Here is a 20,182-nt window from a genome sequence, read left to right as displayed (position 1 = left end):
GTTCCTTGAGGACGACCAAGGATACAAGGTAGATGATGGATGAGTGTTTTTTGATTAGGCTGCCACATCGTGTTGAAATACCACATTTAACACATGCATTCAGGTAAATATGAGTCACTGCTGGCTGGTAAATGTGGTGGTTTGGAATTTGTCTATGATAGGTTTGTTCTAATTTCTCAGCACGTAAGTGATGAATTCATATAAGTTATAGCCACAGATGGCTTGTCTTTTAAACAAGACTTTCACAGAGACAAACGTAAAAGTTTATGGCACAATCCCAGCTTCATCACTGACGTGATCCTGGACACATCCTTGAAAATGGTTCAGAAAAGAGCGGGAACGCTTTTTTTTAACGGTTGAGTCGTGCAAGAAGTTTGAACGTCGATTGTTTCTTACTTGATGAAATAATGTTCAAATATTTGGAGGTGCCGGTGGACACATTTTACTACTTTTGGACAGAGCCAGGCTCGCTGTTCCTCCTTGTCTCAGGTTTTTATGCTAAGCTAAGCTAACCAACTGCGGACTGGTGCAGAATAAAGACTTTGAATACATGTATTCCCCAACGTGTGAATCTATTTATTTAAAAGTAAATAACCTCAGCAGCTACATGACATTTTAATGATTATTTTTAGGACATGTGTGACTTTCTGACGTCTTCTCTCCCCGACAGATCTGTGACAAGGAGTGGCATTACTACGTCATCAACGTGGAGTTCCCGGTGGTGACCCTCTATGTGGACGGAGTGACCTACGACCCCTACCTGGTGACTGACGACTGGCCCATCCACCCCTCACAGATCGACGTGCAGCTCACGGTCGGCGCCTGCTGGCAAGGTGAGTGGGCAAAACCGACAATGGAGACGATGCCAATGGGAAAAGAGGTGGTGGTGATGCCAATGGGAAAAGAGGTGCTGGTGGTGCCAATGAGAAAAGAGGTGGTCGTGATGCCAATGGGAAAAGAGGTGGTGGTGATGCCAATGGGAAAAGAGGTGGTGGTGATGCCAATGGGAAAAGACGTGGTGGTGATATCAAGGGGAAAGTAAGTGGTGGTGATGCCAATTGAAAAAGAGGTGGTGGTGATACCAATGGGAAAAGAGGTGGTGGTGATACCAATGGGAAAAGAGGTGGTGGTGATGCCAACTGGAAAAGAGGTGGTGGTGATGCCAATGGGGAAAAGAGGTGGTGGTGGTGATGCCAATGGGAAAAGAGGTGGTGGTGATGCCAATGGGAAAAGAGGTGGTGGTGATGCCAATGGGAAAAGAGGTGGTGGTGGTGCCAATGAGAAAAGAGGTGGTGGTGATGCCAATGGGGAAAAGAGATGGTGGTGGTGGTGCCAATGAGAAAAGAGGTGGTGGTGATACCAATGGGAAAAGAGGTGGTGGTGATAACAATTGGAAAAGAGGCGGTGGTGGTGGTGCCAATGAGAAAAGAGGTGGTGGTGATACCAATGGGAAAAGAGATGGTGGTGGTGGTGCCAATGAGAAAAGAGGTGGTGGTGATACCAATGGGAAAAGAGGTGGTGGTGATACCAAGGGGAAAAGAGGTGGTGGTGATACCAATGGGAAAAGAGGTGGTGGTGATAACAATTGAAAAAGAGGTGGTGGTGATACCAAGGGGAAATGAGATGGTGGTGGTGGTGCCAATGAGAAAAGAGGTGGTGGTGATACCAATGGGAAAAGAGATGGTGGTGGTGGTGCCAATGAGAAAAGAGGTGGTGGTGATACCAATGGGAAAAGAGGTGGTGGTGATACCAAGGGGAAAAGAGGTGGTGGTGATACCAATGGGAAAAGAGGTGGTGGTGATAACAATTGAAAAAGTGGTGGTGGTGATACCAAGGGGAAATGAGGTGGTGGTGATACCAATGGGAAATGAGGTGGTGGTACTGGTGATGGTGTAAATGAAACAATGAAAAACCTGCCACCGAAGCAAAAGTGTAAAACAAAAGATGAGGCGTATTTGGTATTCTACTGAATGAATATCAATCTTAGGAAGTTCAAGAATATGAATAATACTATTACTCAGGGACTCATTGAGTGGTGGATGTGTTCTTTGGCCTTGAATGAGCAATGAAGGAGAGCACTTAGTGTGCCTTTGACAAAACGATTGAACCGGCGTGAATGAAGGCGTTCAATTTAACTTTCCTCTGAACAGATAGCTGCCACTAATTGCACGGGGGTCGGAGAAATGGCACTTTTTTTTTTTTACTCTAGTGCAGCTTCCCGCCGATTTGATAGCCCAAATGAGACGGCTCAGTGACGCTTAACCCCCTAGATAAAGAGTCAAGTTATCTTTTTTGTGAGGGGTCATCTGGAGTCGCTTTCATCTACAGCGGGGACTCCCTCCTCCTCCTCCTCCTCCTCTTCCTCCAGCCCTCCCAGTTCTTTTATTGAACACCAGGCTTTAGGGGGATTTAAAGTGCCTTGAATAGAAAAGAGAGTTCAGAGAGGAGTCCTGCTTTTCTGTGTGTTTGGCTAAGCCTTCGCAAAGAGTCGTTAAGATGATTCAGAAATCTTAACAAAAGCCATTAGCTGCAACAGATTGCCTTTTCAATAGCACCGAGCTCCCTGAGTGTCCAGCATGTTGATTGCAAACAAGTTGCATAGATGAGCTAATTTATCGTCTCACCGGCTCCCCGAAAGCTTCAGCTCTTTGAGTGTGTTTTCAGAGCGGCAGTGAAAAGACTGTCGCGGGTTCATCTCGGCTGCTGAATGGCGTCGCAGATAAATATCAAAACCGTAATTTTAAGGCTTCAGACAGGACAATGCGTCGCGAATGAATGGCAGAGTAAACAAAAAAAAAGAGAAGAAGATTTGTTCGCCTCCAAACAAGTACGACTGCCGACGACTGTGATAGCTTCGCCATATTTAATTAAATTTCATGATATCATTTCACGGTTCATAACATTTAACCGGTCAGTCAGTATCATCCGATGTAGAAGCCCCACCAAAGCAAATGAGTGTAATTTAGAATGATCATATTACAGATATTTATGCAAAGAGGGCATTCTAGTGTGGAGTGGCAAGATTTCAGTCTGTAAAATCTGTAATTAAACATGCCTCGAACTGTCATTGCGGGCGGCTGGCACGCATTAATCAGGCTTTATTAGCAGGGGGCAGTTTTACCGTCTGGAAATGATCTAGAATAAGCACTTCCTGAAAAGCGATTTCAACTGGAGCCAAATGTGATCAAACTCAAAGATTGGAATATTACGCCAAAGTATGGTTTCTCCATAGTGTCGGTCCAAAAATGATCAGTATAGTGTGTCTGTAACATATTGAAGCTGACGGTCGACAATGACGTTTACTGTGTTGGAAGAAACTGATAACCGTCTTGGCCGGCGTGAGAGCTGTCAATTAATTATTTATTATGATGTCAATCATATTTGGAGAAATCAATGCCACTGGATACTTTGCAGACATCGCCATGCAGCATTCAAAGGCACTAGTCTATTTAGAGAGAGTATAGCAGAGAGTATACACACAGTACAGCATGCATGACCCATCCTGGTGGTGGACACACGCCGCCAACACGACGGGTAAACGGCTCCGTCGCGTCGCTCGTTAAAATGCACTTGTTAGTGTGACTTCCTGCAACAACAAAATGCCGAATTACACAATTTTATCCCCCCTCCTGTTCGCTAATAGAAGGGTTGCGGCCCTGGCCGTCCTTCTTCCTTCACCTCTGGATGTAAGTGCTGGCTGTGCAGTTTCTACACAGTCAGTCTATACTTACCCTCTGACCTGTTCGCGCTCAGAAGTGTGTAACCGTCAGAGCAACACACTCATCTCGCCTCGTTCTTCTTCTCCCCCCTCCTCCCCCCCTCCCACCATCCCCCGTGTGATCCCTCTCGGCCGGCCTCCCTCGTCTCAGCACGCAGGACGAAGAACTATCTCTCTCTTACGCTTAAGTAATGGTCCTATTTCCAGCTCGCCCACGTCTCTGCCGTCTCATTTGTCGCTCTTTTTTCGTGTGTAAATGACGCAAATAGGGGGCCGAGGAAAAAGGGAGAGCGGAGATCTATTGAGCGAGAGGGCAAATAGCGCTGACGCCACGTTTAGAAAATTCGGCCTCTCGGCGAAGTGGAATGATCAGCGGTTTTATCACCCATATCATTCGCGCTTCGCGGCGTCTCGCTAATCCCCTCTCCTCTGTCCGTGGACCCCGTAATGGTTCCTCTGGCCACGGCCTAAATTGATAACATCTGTCAGGGAGGAACCGATCGGATAGGTGGACGTCTCAGAGAGGCAGAGGGCAGGAATCAGGGGAAGGAAATGGAAACTGAGTTAAGGAGAGAGAGCCATTGAAGCAGAGAGAGAGAGAGAGAGAGAGAGAGAAGGAAAAGACGGAGTTTGGCAAAAGCTTGTGAGACGTGACTTAAAAAAGGCATCTTGAGGTTTTGTGAGATAGACTCTGGCAGGGTGTCATGTAAGCACTTTAATGTTGGCTTTGAGTATGCAAAGCAGCTGTGGTTGGTACACCGAAGTGAAACGAGCGCTGGGGCAGATTGCAGGACAATGAATGAATGGATGAATGACTCAATGAAGGGCTGCCAGCCACACAGCACAAAGAAGACACATACGTACTGACACACAGAATCAGCTCGTTTGGACCCGGTGGCGAGCCGTCAGGACCTTCTAAGCCTTCCCTGCTGGCCTAAACAGAATCACAAAGTTATAGCTATTTTATTATTACAATTTTCATTGTTAGACAGCTGATCGAGACTATGACTCAGGCCACTGAAGGCACGGGTAGAAAATCCACGGCCCGCCATTGTATGGATCCTCTAAAGTAATGTCTTGAATATGCAAGTGATGGCTTCATGATGCTGAAATGCATCCTCACCAGTTGATTATAGACACTTAGACACTTTACTACACATAGCGCTGGCCATAAATATGTATTTTTTAAATGTTGTAACCCCACAAATGTATTTCGAGGTTATCTTAACTAAGCTAATATACTGCTATATATATAACGCTAGCAGCTAACGCTAGCAGCTAACGCTAGCAGCTAACGCTAGCGACGGTAGATAAATATACAGTGCATTTCCGAACATTTTTCTGCTTTTTTTAAACGCAGTTGCCTGAAGGTATAGTGACAGGTCCATTTTTTGGCAAGACAGAAAAAATGAAATACGAAAAGGACATCGAGATGTCTGTTTCCCCCGCTTGCTTCTCGCAGTAATTTGGGATGCAGGTGCGTGAGGGCGTACACATGAGCATGCTGAGGGGGGCGAGTCCCAAATGAATGGGAAATGAAAACACTGACTGAGCAACAAAGGGAGTAATGACTGAAAAGGTACAGCGAAAGAAGGGGGGAAGGGTTTAGGCTCCAGAGGTTTTTATAGCTGCATTGCCCATCCACCCAGTCAAGAAGAAAGGCTTCGTCAGTCTCTTTCCTGCAACGGCAGGCAGGTAGAGGGCAGTCGGTTGATAAGGGTAGATCACACAACCGGTACGACTATAGTGTTCAATGCACCTACAGTTGAGCGACCTTATGTAGCAATGATTCTGATTTAAATGTCCGCACTTGCAAATGGGTGATACGTGTGTCTGCATCGGCCAAACTTTTGAACGGTAGTGTATTTACGAGTGGGGAAAAATAAAAACAAAAATGCCACTTTACCTCCAACGAGAGGGAGATACATTGAGAGAGAGGTAGAGATCTTTGCTTCACTTCCAAATGCTTTTGTTGCATGCACACGTTTGGATTTTCTTTATATATTTATAACAAATGTTATTAGACGAAGTGACTGTTCTGTACCGTCCGTGCTTTGGTGGATTACGGCTAGAGTTGGTGGAAGAGGGAAGATAAAGTGAGGAAATAAAGGTGAAGTTTTCATACCCAGAGCTAGTAACCTTTCAGCTAATGAGTGGTTTGGAGACTTCTCTTGCTGGTATTGGCCTTTTCGGAGTTCAGAGAACATACTTTATACGCGTTGACTTTTTTTATTCCTCCTACCTTTATCTTCGACGGTATGGCTGAATAACACTCGCAAGTCCCAGAATGGACACACAGCCTCCATCTTAACGCTAATTATCACCATAATCTGGTCCTCAGGACTCGTGGAGAAGGTCACTGTTGTAGTTACATACACCACAAACCAGCAGAGACCAACATGACACCATGGTGATTACTGTAGATTAACCCCAACCCACACAGATGGTAGTATCTACACAAGGTGTGTGTGTGGCCCATTGCAATGCATTGTGTTCTTGTGCACATTGAAAGTGACATCGGGTGCAAAAACATCAACGCATGGACGGCGGTGTCACCACAAACCCCCAAAAACACCCCCCCAAAAGGCATTTTATGAACTTTATTATCTCAATTCGTGCATTTTGTTTGTGTGTGTGTTTGTGTGTGTGCAGGTGGGGAGGTGACCAAGCCGCGGTTCACTCAGTATTTCCGGGGCAGCCTATCTGGACTGACCATCCGACCGGGGAAGATCGAGAGTCAGAAAGTTATTTCCTGTCTGCAGGCCTGCAAAGAGGGACTGGACATCAACTCCCTCGAGAGTCTGGATAAGAACATAAAGGTATTCATGTGTTCCTTTTCTCATGCTTCCTTTTGTTTTCGTACGTTTTAAACAAACGTGACGCGGCGTGGTGCCGGTTTGTGACATTTTGAATGCTAAGCTAAGCTAACCGGCTACTGGCCTCAATTGATATTTTACCATCGAGGCATGAGAGCGGACAATCGGCAAGAAAGCAACCAAAAAAAGCAGATCCCAAAATAGCAAACTGTTTCTTTATTAAACGTACTTCCTGGTAGCGGTAAAAGTTGGTTTCGTAGCATTTTAAATGCTAAGCTAAGCTAACCGGCTGCTGGACATGAACGATATTTTGCCATCAGAGCGGACAATCAGCATGAAAGCAAGGGGGAAAAAAGCATATCTCCAAATGGCGTAATGTTTCTTTATTAAATGTACTTCCTGGTAGCGGTAGTAGGTTTTCGTGACATACTGAGTATGCGTTCAACAAAATACATCCTCTAACACAAAAACACACATTTTGATGCCAGTTGACAGAAAGAAAGTCCACCTCTTTAAATCACCAGTTGGCTTCCTCAGACACCCCCACAACACTTTCACCAGCTCAGCTAATCCATCTCTCTGCACTGTGGAAGATAGAGGGCAGACAAGACGGATAGAGGTTTGTGTAGACTCAAAGCCGGGGCCCCCCTACCCTCGACTCCTTTTTCAAGTCTTTCTGGATCTTTCCCTCTTCGCTCTCCATCTCCTCCCTCGCTCCTGCAGCTCTTTTCCACACAAAAAAGGTCCACAAAGAGATCCTCGCCAGCCTTTTGAGAAGACACGGTGCGATGACGGAGGGAGGCCGGGAGGGTCCTCTCGACGACGAGTGTAGTTTATCTTTTGAAAGCAATTTCATTTTCTTCTTAGCCGAGCGCTCGTCCGGCTCCCGTCAGACCCCCCCCGGAGGGCTTAAAGGGACGGCATTTAGCCGAGCCGGCTGTGGGGGTAAAGACGGAGGGAGGTCGTGGCAGATAGACGGCGAATATATAGTGACAGAAGACGTAAGATGAGAGGGAAGGTGTGAAGGGGGGAAATGACAGGGGAGAGCAGCGCATGGGGAGCCCCATGCTGAGCTGGAGTAGTCACCCTGCTGCTGAGAGGCAGTTTGAGGAAATGGGAGTCGCTCTGTAAGCGACTTCTAGCAGGAGACCTCGAAACCCTCTTCAGAGTAAGAAGGACCTCAAATCCATTTCCGTCAAACCCGGCAGGGGAACGCACGCCCTCGTCGAACTATACCTGCAAGGAGAGTCTTTTTAGGGGAGGATTGAGGTCATTTCCTCGATCATGAATAATTTATTAAATTACACCTTTCAAGGGTCTTGTATATGATACATACAAGTGTTGTATATCTTTAAAAAATTGCAGAAAAATCTCAGCTCTCTATATAATGAGGCACAATTGTCCTAAGGCACAAGTGTAAAGAGTTTTTTTTTTTTTGAATATTTGAATTTTTTCATATCTCTTGTGAAAAAACGTAGCTTTACGCATGTGGACGAGCTTTCTCGATGATGGAAATTGGTTTAGCAGAGGTTCACAAAAGCAGTGGAATACATGAATAAAATGGTAGATAAATGTAAGCTCCACATTTTTGTATTATCGTTTTTTAAGGTAGAAATGTTGTCCGCCACAACTTCAGACTAGAGGTCAACGTCTGTCTAGAAGGTGTAAAATCAAAGTCGAAATAAGTGCACCCCCGATGTCTTCACCTCTTGAAATGCGGGTATTTTTGTGATGGATGCACATGACATATTGAAGCTGCGGGTCAATCCGTCCACGCCCCTCCATCCCCTCCATCTCTCCCTTCCACGAGTCACTTTGTCTCGCTTCCTTTTTTTGTCCCTGCCGGACATATCTGGAGCATCTCAAATAGAAACGGATTGAGTGCAGCTAAAGACGGCTCCCGTCTCTCTATCCATCTAACAGCTCTTCTTCTTCTTCTCTTTCTGTAGTTCCACTTCAACCCGGCCCAGTCCATCTTGGTAATGGAGGGAGAGGACTTGGAAAACATGAACGCCGCCGTGAGGAAAGTTTCCTACATAAACTCTCGTCAATTCCCGACGTCGGGCATCCGGCGCCTGCACATCTCCACCGCCGTCCAGTACGTACACGGCTCCTCTTATCCTCTCGCTGTCTGTCTCTTTACTTTTCTTTTCTTAAACTTTCTTTCTCCAATCCTCCGTTTGTTCGCCCTCATGTTGTCTCGGCTCCTCTGCATCTGCTTCTGCCCGACATGAGGAGCGCTAACGCACAATGACACTTCTGTTAAGTATTAAGACGACACAGCAGATATCACAGCCTGACTGATATATTAATCTCATCTCACACACTGATCTGTGTGTGTGTGTGTGTGTGTGTGTGTGTGTGAGTGTATGTGTGTGTAAGAGCGTGTGTGTGTGTTTCTCCTTGCCTTTGCTGTCACTTTCTCTTTCCTTTAATACACCATTTTCTGTTTGCTGTCGCCACCAGGGCCAAGTTTTTACATTTTCATTCCATGTTTTAATAATTCTGCCAGAGGAACGAGATAGAGAGAGAGAAAGAGAAGAAGAGAAAAGGAAAGAGAGAGAGGCTGGTGGGTAAAACAGCCTCCCTTGGCGGGTTACCATTAAAATTCATGATTGTTTTAAATATATGGAGACCCCTGCAGCGCAGCCCCGGGAGTCGACTATCCGCCCTCCTGTTGGGTTCGATGCACGGCCGTGGGCCTGAAAGCTTCAACTAACACAGCAGAAGTAGGTGTGTGAGTGTGTGTGTGTGTGTGTCTGTGTGTGTGTGTGTGCACGTGCTGCTGCTGATCTCAGCCAGAGGCCCACCGATTATCAAGGAATACATTATGTTAATGACGGCTGAGCTTGCGTCATTGCTAAATGTTGTTTAAATTAAGTTTTTCTCGCAGACTGCTGACTGGTCCGCTCGTTTTGCCGCAGACGTGTGCATGTCTGAGTGTGTGTGTGTGTGTGTGTGTGTGTGTCTGAGTGTGTGTGTGTGTGTGTGTGTGTAGAGGGCATGGAAACAGCATGGAACGCCACACTTGCGGATATGCGAGGGCGTCCATTGAGAAGCGTGTGTAGAGACTCTCTGATGAGGTGTGTTCAAGCACCCAGTTTATTTTTATGCTCACATCCGAATGAGACTTCAGTAGAAAAGAAGGAGAAAAAAAAACACAGATTCTCTTCTTCTAAGCCTGAAACGTGGCCTCCTGCCATAACAGTGGATAAACTCCCTGTATCGCTGCTCACAAACAGCCCGATGATGTTTAAATACTTCCTGCCGATGCGATTAAACTTGCGCCTCGTAAGCGCAATTACTGCCGGCGTCAAGAAAATAATTAAACAAATTAATCTTTAACAAACCCTGCTGGACTCCTCTGGTATTTCAACTTCGGGACAAACTTTTTGGTTTGAAAGATTATGTTTACAGAATAGACACAAACCAGCATTTACACAGAGGGGGGAAAAGAGCAATTTAAATATGCTCATGGCATGAAGAAAAGACTTTGCTCATGATCCTTGAATGCAAAATGTTCAGAATATGTATATATTTGATTATATATATACAATTAGACGTGTGCACCTGGTTATGTCAGGCTATCCTACAGGATACAAGGCCAATCAAGATTGTCGATTTACGTTATTTATACACTTCAATTTCTCACAATTTTAGATGTAAAGTTTGGACAAATTAATGCATGTTAACACAGACTCATGGTCCTTATATCCGAGTATCTAACGATTAGATTTAATGAGAAACTTATACGGAGGTCGCTATGTTGCGTGTGATATTTGTGGCTCTCTGTACTCTGAAGAGATTAGTGAAATGTGTGAAGGAACAGGGTGAACATTTACAGCAATTTCCGAGAGAAAAGCGAGGATTAGCCCATTATAATGACAGTAGAGTTAAAACAATTCAACGGTAATTTTCCTTATTATATCTTCGCTTTTGACCTCGTAGCTTGTGCGGCTGCAAAAGACAGTGGACGGTGTGCAAGTGCGTGTGTGTGTCTTTTCATAAATTGAAGTGATATTTATGATATGGATTTTTTTCTAATGTTGCCGGATTTTTTTTACAGAGTTGTAGAACCACTGGAAAGGTTGGTCCCCACAAGTGGGTAAAACAAATTCGGACCCCACAAAGGAGAATAACGGGTATGGCTGTGTGTGTGTGTGTGTGTGTGTGTGTGTGTGTGTGTGTGTGTGTGGAGATTGCAGTTTCTGTTTACTGCCGGAAACCTGCGTGCAGGGTGCATAACACGGGTGATTTAACTTCCAATTTGTTTGTTTTAGTACTTCATCCAGAACACGCACCAGCAGAAAAAGATTCACTTCAGCCAAATTATTTTGACTCTCGTGCACCCGAAAAGCGACTCGCACCCCTCACCTTCCTCACCTTCCTCACCTTCCTCCCCAATGCCCGGACAGTATCCCTCCTTCGCAAATAAACAGAAACGTTAATTAATTCCAAATCGCACCGACGACTAATAACCGCAATTACTGCGTGCGTCGAGGAAAAATTAAAAAAAAGTAACCAGCGCTAATCTCTGCAACAGCCCCGGCTCCCTTGTCATATTTCTTTATAATTAAGTTGGACCGGCTCCAGTTGGGTTCTTCTTTTTTTTTTCCCCGTCTAGTTTTTTTTCCTCGCAGCTCGGCGGGCCGGAGCACAACATCCGTCTCTCCCGCATCACTGAGTTTTGTATCTCCCTCCGCTCACAACAATGGCTTAGTGCCCGAGCGGGCGAGCGGACGCACCGGCTGTAGCCACGGGGAGAAGTAAAAAAAAAAAGAAAAGATAAGGAGAGATTTACACGATGCCCCCCGGAAAACATGCTTTTGTCTCGAACCGTGGCCTCAGACAACCGACTGCAGAGGATTAGAGACGATAGTGAAGTTTCCATCTAGCTTGTCAGGCCAAATTGGAAGCTTTCTTTTTGTGTTTTTATTTCACAAAGACACACACACACACACACACACACACACACACACAAAGACTCAAAGTGAATTTGCTCTATTTGCTCTTGTTTGGAAGCTTTCCTGTATGGAGAATTAATCTGGTCTTTTCAATAAGTTTCGGCTAACGAAAAAAGAACAAAAAAAGGAGGTGAACAAAGAAGTGGACATACATGTTCTTCTTATACTTAACTTCTTATTTCAGCGTTAACCAAGTTCTGTTTTGTGTTTTTTGCGATTACGTTTTCGTTGGTCAGATAAATATTAACACAAGTTTAAGAAATCATTGTGTGCTACGACATTAAAAATACGTCAGTAAATACTCCACTGTCAGATTTCGAAGCTGTCTTTTATCCAGTCCGCCTTTATCCGACTCAGAGGCGGCGACGGGACGTCACGTGAGCGTTGTTAAAGTTCGTTCGAAGCCTTTAAAAATTCGCTTTTTTTTTTTTTTACTTCTGGAAAATTGTGTTTATGCTTCAAATATCATGAATGTTATCGTGCCGAACAAGACATGTACGTATTATGAATGTTCCTGCAATGAGCTCAAAAAAAAAAAATCCACTGGAAGAATACCGTTGGCTTTTTTTGTCAAAGAGAAAACCAGCGTGATGCTAACGTCCGCGTTAGCCGACAAAAACGTGTCACCTCTGAGGAGCGCTCTCTATTCATGTCTCGGGTCCCATTCTCCGTCATTACTGGACTGTGGTGATGTAGTCAGACATTCGCTCTTATGATTTAATATATATGCCAGTTCTGTGGTGCTTTTGTTCCTTCGGTTCCCCCTCCTTTTTTCCGAGCAGCTGAATGAACCACAGCCTGACAATATAAGTGGCAACCAGCGGTTTTTCGGGTTTTGATTGTGTCCGAAATAACTCCCGCCGGCCCAATCAGCATTTTACAGTAAAGGACTGTCAAATGTATGCACTCTATGCCCTCCAATCAGTGCCCTCGAAATCTAAATTTACCGCTAAATATGGAGGACGCGGCTGAGTGTCTATTATGGATGAGTGAATGGCTGAATGGGGGCTTGACATGGCGGGATTGTAGTGCGGCGTGATTTCCTTTTGCGGACGAAAAATCATCGGGAGGTTTTAATGGCGAAAGCTCGACATCAATTAAGATCTGGCAAATATGAAATAGCCGTTATATATAGAACATTTCTGTATGAATGTGTTATTACCTGGGAGCAGCAGAGTTGTGAGTGTAAAAATATTGTCGTTAAATGACTTCACGGTGGACTTGGTGCTCTGGAAATGTTCACTAAATGTACCGTGAGAGCTGATTACAGACCTCAACCTTGGAGCCCCCACCAGCTGTTGGCATCTGCCTACCTCGCCTATTCTTAAAAATATGAATACCCTCGACATATACCCCCTCCCCAAGGTGTACATGGATGAGAAAATGTATACATAATTCAAAGAAACTTCTCACGTGAAGTATCTTTGACATCCAGCCTTTGACATCCACACAAACCCACTGCGTTTACATTTTATTTTTTATTTTTACTGCCATTTCCTTTACCTATTTCTTATTCTTTTCATAGATAATCACATGAAACTACCTCCAGGTAGAAATGAGATAAAACATATGGAAATTCACTTTATGGATTTATGCATTGTGCTGGGTACTCTTGCACCGGCATGTTAGGGGAGAAAACACACGGGGGATGCACAAACAACAGCTGAAATCTCACAGCCCAGGTTTCCCAATCCAGGAAATAGGCTTGTTATGGTTCCTCGCTGTAGCCGGTTACAGAGCGAACGCATTGATGTCCCTCCCACTGACAGATGTTTGTGTGCTTGAAAGGCCTTCGGTGAAATGTAAAAACAAAAATCAGGTTGTTTGTTCAGCTTTCACGGCTTACACCATCGCAAACCCTCCATGCCTGCCCTCCCTCCTCCCGCTCCCTCGCTCCCTCGCTCCCTCCCTCCTCTGTCCTTTTTCTCATTTTAGTGTCTCTTGTTTTCTATCTGATTGATGTGTAATCTGCAGCCTCTCCGCTTCTGTGTGTGTGTGTGTGTGTGTGTGTGTGTGTGTGTGTGTCAACCGATGCATCAGAATGGTTGTGAGTCAGACCCCTGCTCTCGTTCGTGTGAGAGCACAGCAAATCTGTGTGTGTTTGTGTGAGTGTGTGTGTGTGTGTGTGGGGGGGGGGGGGGCTGTGAGCTCACAGCTAGCTATCTCAAGCCCTACAGAGCCGATACGTGTCCGTCTCTTAAAGGTTGCCAGCGGACGCTGTGCATTTAAACACATGCTAAGCACACGCTGACAGCGAGGCGGCGAGCCGTGTGTGAAAGCACAGTGAGGTGGGAGGGAGGGGGGGGGGGGGGGGGGGGGGGGCTGCTGCAGGTTGTGTGTTTGCCGCTTTGTCGGAGCTCTGCGGTCCGGACTTATCAGCTTTTACCGCCGCTGAGAGCTTCCGGCTGGTATTGATAAGCTTCGCGAGCCGCTGCTTTTACATGCTGATGCGCGTCACTGAAGGACGGAGCCATCCAAACGCATACTCACCACCTGCTCGTCTCGCCCGCTGCTTTCTGTGCAGCGACTGCACGGTCCTTTATATGAGGACCTTCTCCTTCCCCGAACAGGGTTCAACAAGTTCATGGAAATGAGGATGAAACGCACTCGGCGACACTGTCACACACCCTCAAAGGACCACGTGGGATTGCAGCCAAGGTCACGGGGTTGTGAGAAGGTTTCAGTATTAGTCGTCAATGAAATAAATAATAATGCCCTCTGAGTGTTTATAGCAGTACACTCATGAATCACAGAAATAAAGGTTCTTCCTGAGGCTCGACCCTGAACCATCTGCTTCTTTTTGAAGAAGAGGGTTTGTCTATCGTTCTTTATATGACCAACCAGTTATTCCCCTTCCCTTCGAACGTGGAAAGGTTCTGGATTAAACGCTTCAGAGCGTCTGGGTGGAACAATTACACCACCGAAGGGTTATCCGTACAACCTCTTTCAGAGGGATCTGTGTGGTAGTTACAGGTACAACCCTTTATGTTGGGCTCCAGGTAGAGCCTTTACAAAATGTTATACCAGCAACCAAAAAAAGAGTCATTCTATGGGGACAAAGCCAAAGAACCCAATCTGGTTTTAGTTAGTGCCTTTATTTCTAAGAGTGACCTACATGCATCCAACGGAGAAATTAACATCATTTGGGTCATTAAGAAGTGTTTTCAGCTTCTAATTAGCATGTGAGGAAAAAGACCATGAATTAGTTCTTCTAGAATTGGAGTAAAAGTAGATTAAAACCGTTCTACCTTTTCAGAAACACAACCTTTTTTCTGATAACACCATGACGTAACCTCCTGACCTGTAAGCCTCTGCAGGTCGTAAGAAGGTAAAGATTAAAGGACTAGCTTTCATAGATGAGAAGACTGATACCCTTCTCATATCTGTGCACTATATAAGAAGCTATCACCATCAGTAAGCTTAAAACTAACAATGGTAACAGAGAGGAAAGAGGCATCCTGGCTTGTGTAACCCGTGGTGTAGCCCTTTAAGCCCTAATCTTATCCTATTTATTGTTTGAGTTGTGCTTAGAGCTTGTACATACTGTAGCCCTGATTTTTATGTTTAATTTGATACCTAACCTATCTATTTACACCATGTTTTTTCTTGATTTGTACCTTGTGACCTGATGTGAAAGGGTCCCCGAATTAGCTAGCTAACGGGGAGTTGCCGCTGGAACTATTTCGGTACATCATGAAACATCTTCATCGTCGTCAGCAGTGCGTCCAGCTCTGACTCTCCTGACCGCTCTTTCACCTCTCCAGGTGTTTCGGGGAGGACACCTGCATCACCATCCCGGACATCGACGCGGTGGTGATGGTGCTGCAGCCGAGCGAGCCCCGGATAACCATCACGGGGGTGGAGAGGCTGAACCGGCCCGCCTCCGACTTCAGGCTGCCGGAAGGCACCGCTCTGTTCAAGGACCTCCACATCGTCAGCACGGTCACCAGAGCGGACGCCACCACACACCACACAGGTATGACCTTCACACCTGGCAAGGGTCACCTCTGTGCTACCTGTGGGCCTTTGTTCAAGGATGCATGTTTTGTCACACGTTACAAATAGTAACACCGTCGCTGACGTTGAGTATATTTCACTCCACATGATGTACATCATCAAATAGTCTTCTTATCAAAATATATTAAAATACAACAATACAAGGCAGGTTGAAGTACTCTTCAATAAGACACGCCCACAATAAATGAGACACGCCCACCTTCAATAAGACACTCAAACTTCAATAAGACACTCAAACTTCAATAAGACACGCCCACCTTAAATAAGACACGCCCACCTTCAATAAGACACGTCTAACTTCAATAAAACACGCCTAACTTCAACAAGACACGCCTAACTTCAACAAGACACGCCTACCTTCAATAAAACACACCTACCTTCAATAAGACACACCCACCTTCAATAAAACACGCCTACCTTCAATAAGACACACCCACCTTCAATAAAACACGCCCACTTTCAATAAGACACGCCTACCTTCAATAACATACAGCTTTCAAGAAGACACGCCCAAGTTCAATAGGACACGCCTACGTTCATACGTGTGTGTGAGCAACTCAAACGAAAGCAACACAATGAAAATTACGTAACCACAATCACACGGGTAAAAATCACTCCATGTTAGTGTTGTAGGGTTAAAGCAAGTGACAGGAAATCAATATCCTTCTAAAAATGTTGTCCATGTGCTGTTGAGAATAACCTTTTTAACCTAAAAAGCAGACGGCGGGAAGCCGGTGAGGGATCACTAGCTTACATGTGTACTGTCACAGGGAGCATTCCCACTGACTTTGTGCTCCTCACAAAGTCGTGGATAGGTTCCTCCCTGCAGGAAGAAATCTGTCTTGGTTAAATATTTCATTGTGATTTCATATTGATAATGTTTTCACTCATTCATGACGAACCGCAGCCATGCAGGGCCACCTGTCTCTGTCTTACAAAACAAACCTGCAGAGAACAACCTGAACACCGCGTCGTCTCGTGAGACCGCGAGTCGGCTGCAGCACAAACTTAGGGCAAGAAAAGTTTTGCTTTTGGCCTCGCGCTGTCAGAAGAAAAGGTTCTCAAACCCGACAAAAATAGCCGCTACTAGTGAGTCTGTGCAGTTCACAAAAGCATGGATGTATTCTGATCTTCTCTTTTCTTCTTGTGAAGTAATGTACTCAAAGTCACAGAAGAAGTGTTTATTTTAAAGAGAATACGTGGGCTGTTGCAAAAGGTCCTTCAGACTTGATTGGATTGCCCTAAAACTGAGCGCTGCTTCGTAATTACAATGCAATATGGAGCGGTGGAGTGCTGTTGGCCTTCACCCACACATTTCTCACCTGGTTTTAATATATAAGTCAATCAATGAGACCTGAGCTGCATTCCTTCGCACGTTAATAACTGTAAACAAAGACTCCGCCGACGGAGATCTTTGTTGCTCACCGACGTTAACGCTCGGCGAGCCGCATACATGCGACCCTGCGAGCGGATCTTCAATCGTGCTTTTGTTCGACGGCCAAGGCAACGGTAGCTCGTCGCCCCAAAATCAATTTCCCTTCGGCCTTGCGCGTCAATCTTCCACCGTGTCCGAATACAAAGCACCCAAGGGAAGGACCTTTTTCCCTATAGACCACCGTTATGAAAGGCTTCGGAAAAAAAACTCTTTAAAGAAACACAACCTCTTGTGTGAGTCATTTCCTCTTAACTGAGCGGCCGCTACCTTAGATGTAGGTATTTTTGATATTGCATCTAGATTTTTCCATGTTTAGCATATAACAACTGAACAATTTACACAAGGACGCCGGGATAAGGAGTCCAGAAGTAAAGTCGTCAACATGCACGTTAACCTTTTAGGTATTTATCGGCCCTTTCCTCGAGAATTGCATACCCAAACTAAAAAGGGTGTATCTCTACAACCACTAGGGCTATTTGAATAAAATTGGTGATAATAACAGGCTACACATGTGAGATTTGTTTCAGATTCTGAAAGATTATATTAACAAATGCATAAAGAAGTAAGCATAGTTATTTAGTCCGTCTACTTTGTACTCCGGGCAGTTAAATCACGATGATTCGTTTCTTTTTTTCATACACCACCCACATGTTTTGTACATACATCCAAATAAGTGACTAAACAGCATATTATTTGCTTTGAAAATGTTGTAAAATAGAGCGGGAAAGTAGAATCTGATGGGAGAATACCAGTACTTGAGCGAACTATGTGTTAGAGGACATGTGCGACTTCTTGCCTGCAGCCTTCTGTTCCATGCTGCCAATATGTTGAGTCAATTTCCTGCTTGCAGAGTCCCTGCACTCTCCTATCTGACATCCCCTCACCACCACCACCACCACCACCACCACCACCCCCGCCCCAGTCGCCTTCATGCTGAGTAAGACTTGCACATACCGCGAGACTGATTCTCGGCTCAGGGTCGCGGCGCCTTGACCGCGAACCAAATGAGCGTGACATTCAAATCCTCGTCCAACGATCTGACCACCGAGGCGGCAACGGCCCTCCGGCTCGGCACCCCGGGGCCGCCGCCCGCCTTTGCCGCCGCCACCGCCGCCACCGCTGTGGCTCGCAGCCAATTAAGGAGGCAGATAAGCAGAGCGAGGAAGCGAGGTTTTTTTTTCCAGCCCCTCCATCGCGCGATGCAGAAAGTGGCATTGCTTTCAGGAGTCGGTGGAGCTCTTTCTCCTGGTGAAATAGAGACCGCGGCTGGGGGGAAGAGATTAGCCGGAAGCCCGAGAAAGACACAGAAATGGAAAGAAAGAGAGAAGAGCGATGAGGGGAGAGGGAGAGGGAGAGCAAAGTACGATGAGGTTTCATAATGAGCAGATTTTGTGTTCTCTCCGGGGGTTAAAGGATTCCAGATAAATCACATATTTCTTTTTCGGGGCAGGCGGTGCGTTTCTTTCGGGCCGTGTTAATCAGCCCCCCTCGCCCTCGCCGGTGCTTCGTCTCTCCCCGACATCCGTCTTTTTATTGAGCCTGCTCAGCACCGCCTCGCGACTCCATCCATCTCGTAACGCGGCGTCTTTTTCCAAGGCTTCCCTCCGAAGCCTTTTACTCAACGTCAAGGTCATCAATTCTCTCGTTGAACTCATCTTAAATGCTCAACATGTGTTGGACCCATATGCTTCAACGGTCCTTTCTTTCTGTCTTTTTCTTTGTCGGGCTGTGCTACAAGATCGTTATAGCTCAGCTGTACTTTTTTTTTTCGGTTCTCCAATCATTGAGTCAAAGCAGAATGTAACAGCGAGATTGAGGAAGTAAATGTGACAACTGTGTTGATTTTTTTTGCAACCGATGAACAGAAGGTACCATATTGTGTATGCACCATATACACCTCTGGTAGCGACCTGTCAATCACCTTGTAGCCACGCCCCCAAAACATCTCCTGCTTTACGGTCTATTCGACTCTAAATGAGCATAATTTACTAAATGAACATCATGCTGTATAGAAGAAGACTTGAAACTAGAGATTGAGACATAAACTCATGTTTACAATTCAGTGGAGAGAATGCAGCTTCAACACATGAAGCGTAGACTTCTATACAACCAGAGGAGTCGCCCCCTGGTGGTCAGGAGAGAGAATGCAGCTTTAACACATGAAGCACAGACTTCTATACAACCAGAGGAGTCGCCCCCTGGTGGTCAGGAGAGAGAATGCAGCTTCAACACATGAAGCATAGACTTCTATACAACCAGAGGAGTCGCCCCCTGGTGGTCAGGAGAGAGAATGCAGCTTCAACACATGAAGCATAGACTTCTATACAACCAGAGGAGTCACCCCCTGGTGGTCAGGAGAGAGAATGCAGCTTTAACGCATGAAGCACAGACTTCTATACAACCAGAGGAGTCGCCCCCTGGTGGTCAGGAGAGAGAATGCAGCTTCAACACATGAAGCATAGACTTCTATACAACCAGAGGAGTCGCCCCCTGGTGGTCAGGAGAGAGAATGCAGCTTTAACACATGAAGCATAGGCTTCTATACAACCAGAGGAGTCGCCCCCTGGTGGTCAGGAGAGAAAATGCAGCTTTAACACACTTTCCCTTGTTTTTCTTGCTGATTTCCTTCCTAACAACATCATTTTTCTCACTTCTACATCCAGCAGACAAAAAACAACAACGTTCGTGTTCAACATAAGGAATTAAAGGATAACTTCTTTTTTTTTTACTCGGTTAAGGTTTCCAACAACTCCTGAGGGAAATATCTGGCCGGCTGCTAAATACTACACCGTGTTCGAAAGCAGAAATGTTGCATTGTAGAACTTGGCAGCCACTCAAGCAAAACAATGAGGTAACAGAGGCTAAAAATGAGGTAACAGAGGCTAAAAAGTCACATTTAAGTGTTCCCTGTGATCCATAGAGATCACTAGCTGCTAGCTCTCTGCTCGTGTCGTCATATTTCATGCTGTCGGTGGTAAATTCCCTGCTTCCCTTAAAAGCAACAACCCCAAAACAAAAAGCACAAATGCCTTCGTACACAACCCTAATCCTGAAGCATCATCTGAGACACAGCTTGCCCCCCCCCCTCCACCCATGACACACACACACACACACACACACACACACAGCGCACATTGGTCTTTCTCCATCGGGAAGCTGTTAAATGGGCATAGCCGGTCCGTCCCCGGGGAGAGTGTGCAGCGGCCGAGAGGTGGAGGCGAGTGCTTAGACA

The 20,182-nt window shown here is 45.7% G+C and overlaps 1 protein-coding gene across 1 annotated transcript in view; it reads left to right on the top strand.

Annotated features, from left to right (window-relative positions):
* LOC137790192 (calsyntenin-2-like) overlaps positions 1-20,182 on the top strand; it is a 217,653-nt gene that overhangs the window by 188,816 nt on the left and 8,655 nt on the right. The window contains exons 9-12 of the mRNA XM_068584176.1: positions 671-833; positions 6,371-6,537; positions 8,484-8,632; positions 15,263-15,474. Of these exons, the coding sequence (XP_068440277.1) occupies positions 671-833; positions 6,371-6,537; positions 8,484-8,632; positions 15,263-15,474 (691 nt within the window). The remainder of the gene's footprint in view (positions 1-670; positions 834-6,370; positions 6,538-8,483; positions 8,633-15,262; positions 15,475-20,182) is intronic.

Source organism: Clinocottus analis, unplaced genomic scaffold (assembly GCF_023055335.1).
Source record: "Clinocottus analis isolate CAN_PGR_092001 unplaced genomic scaffold, fCliAna1.0.p SCAF_2, whole genome shotgun sequence".
Lineage (NCBI taxonomy): Eukaryota > Metazoa > Chordata > Actinopteri > Perciformes > Cottidae > Clinocottus > Clinocottus analis.
This window is presented reverse-complemented; position numbering and strand designations above follow the sequence as displayed.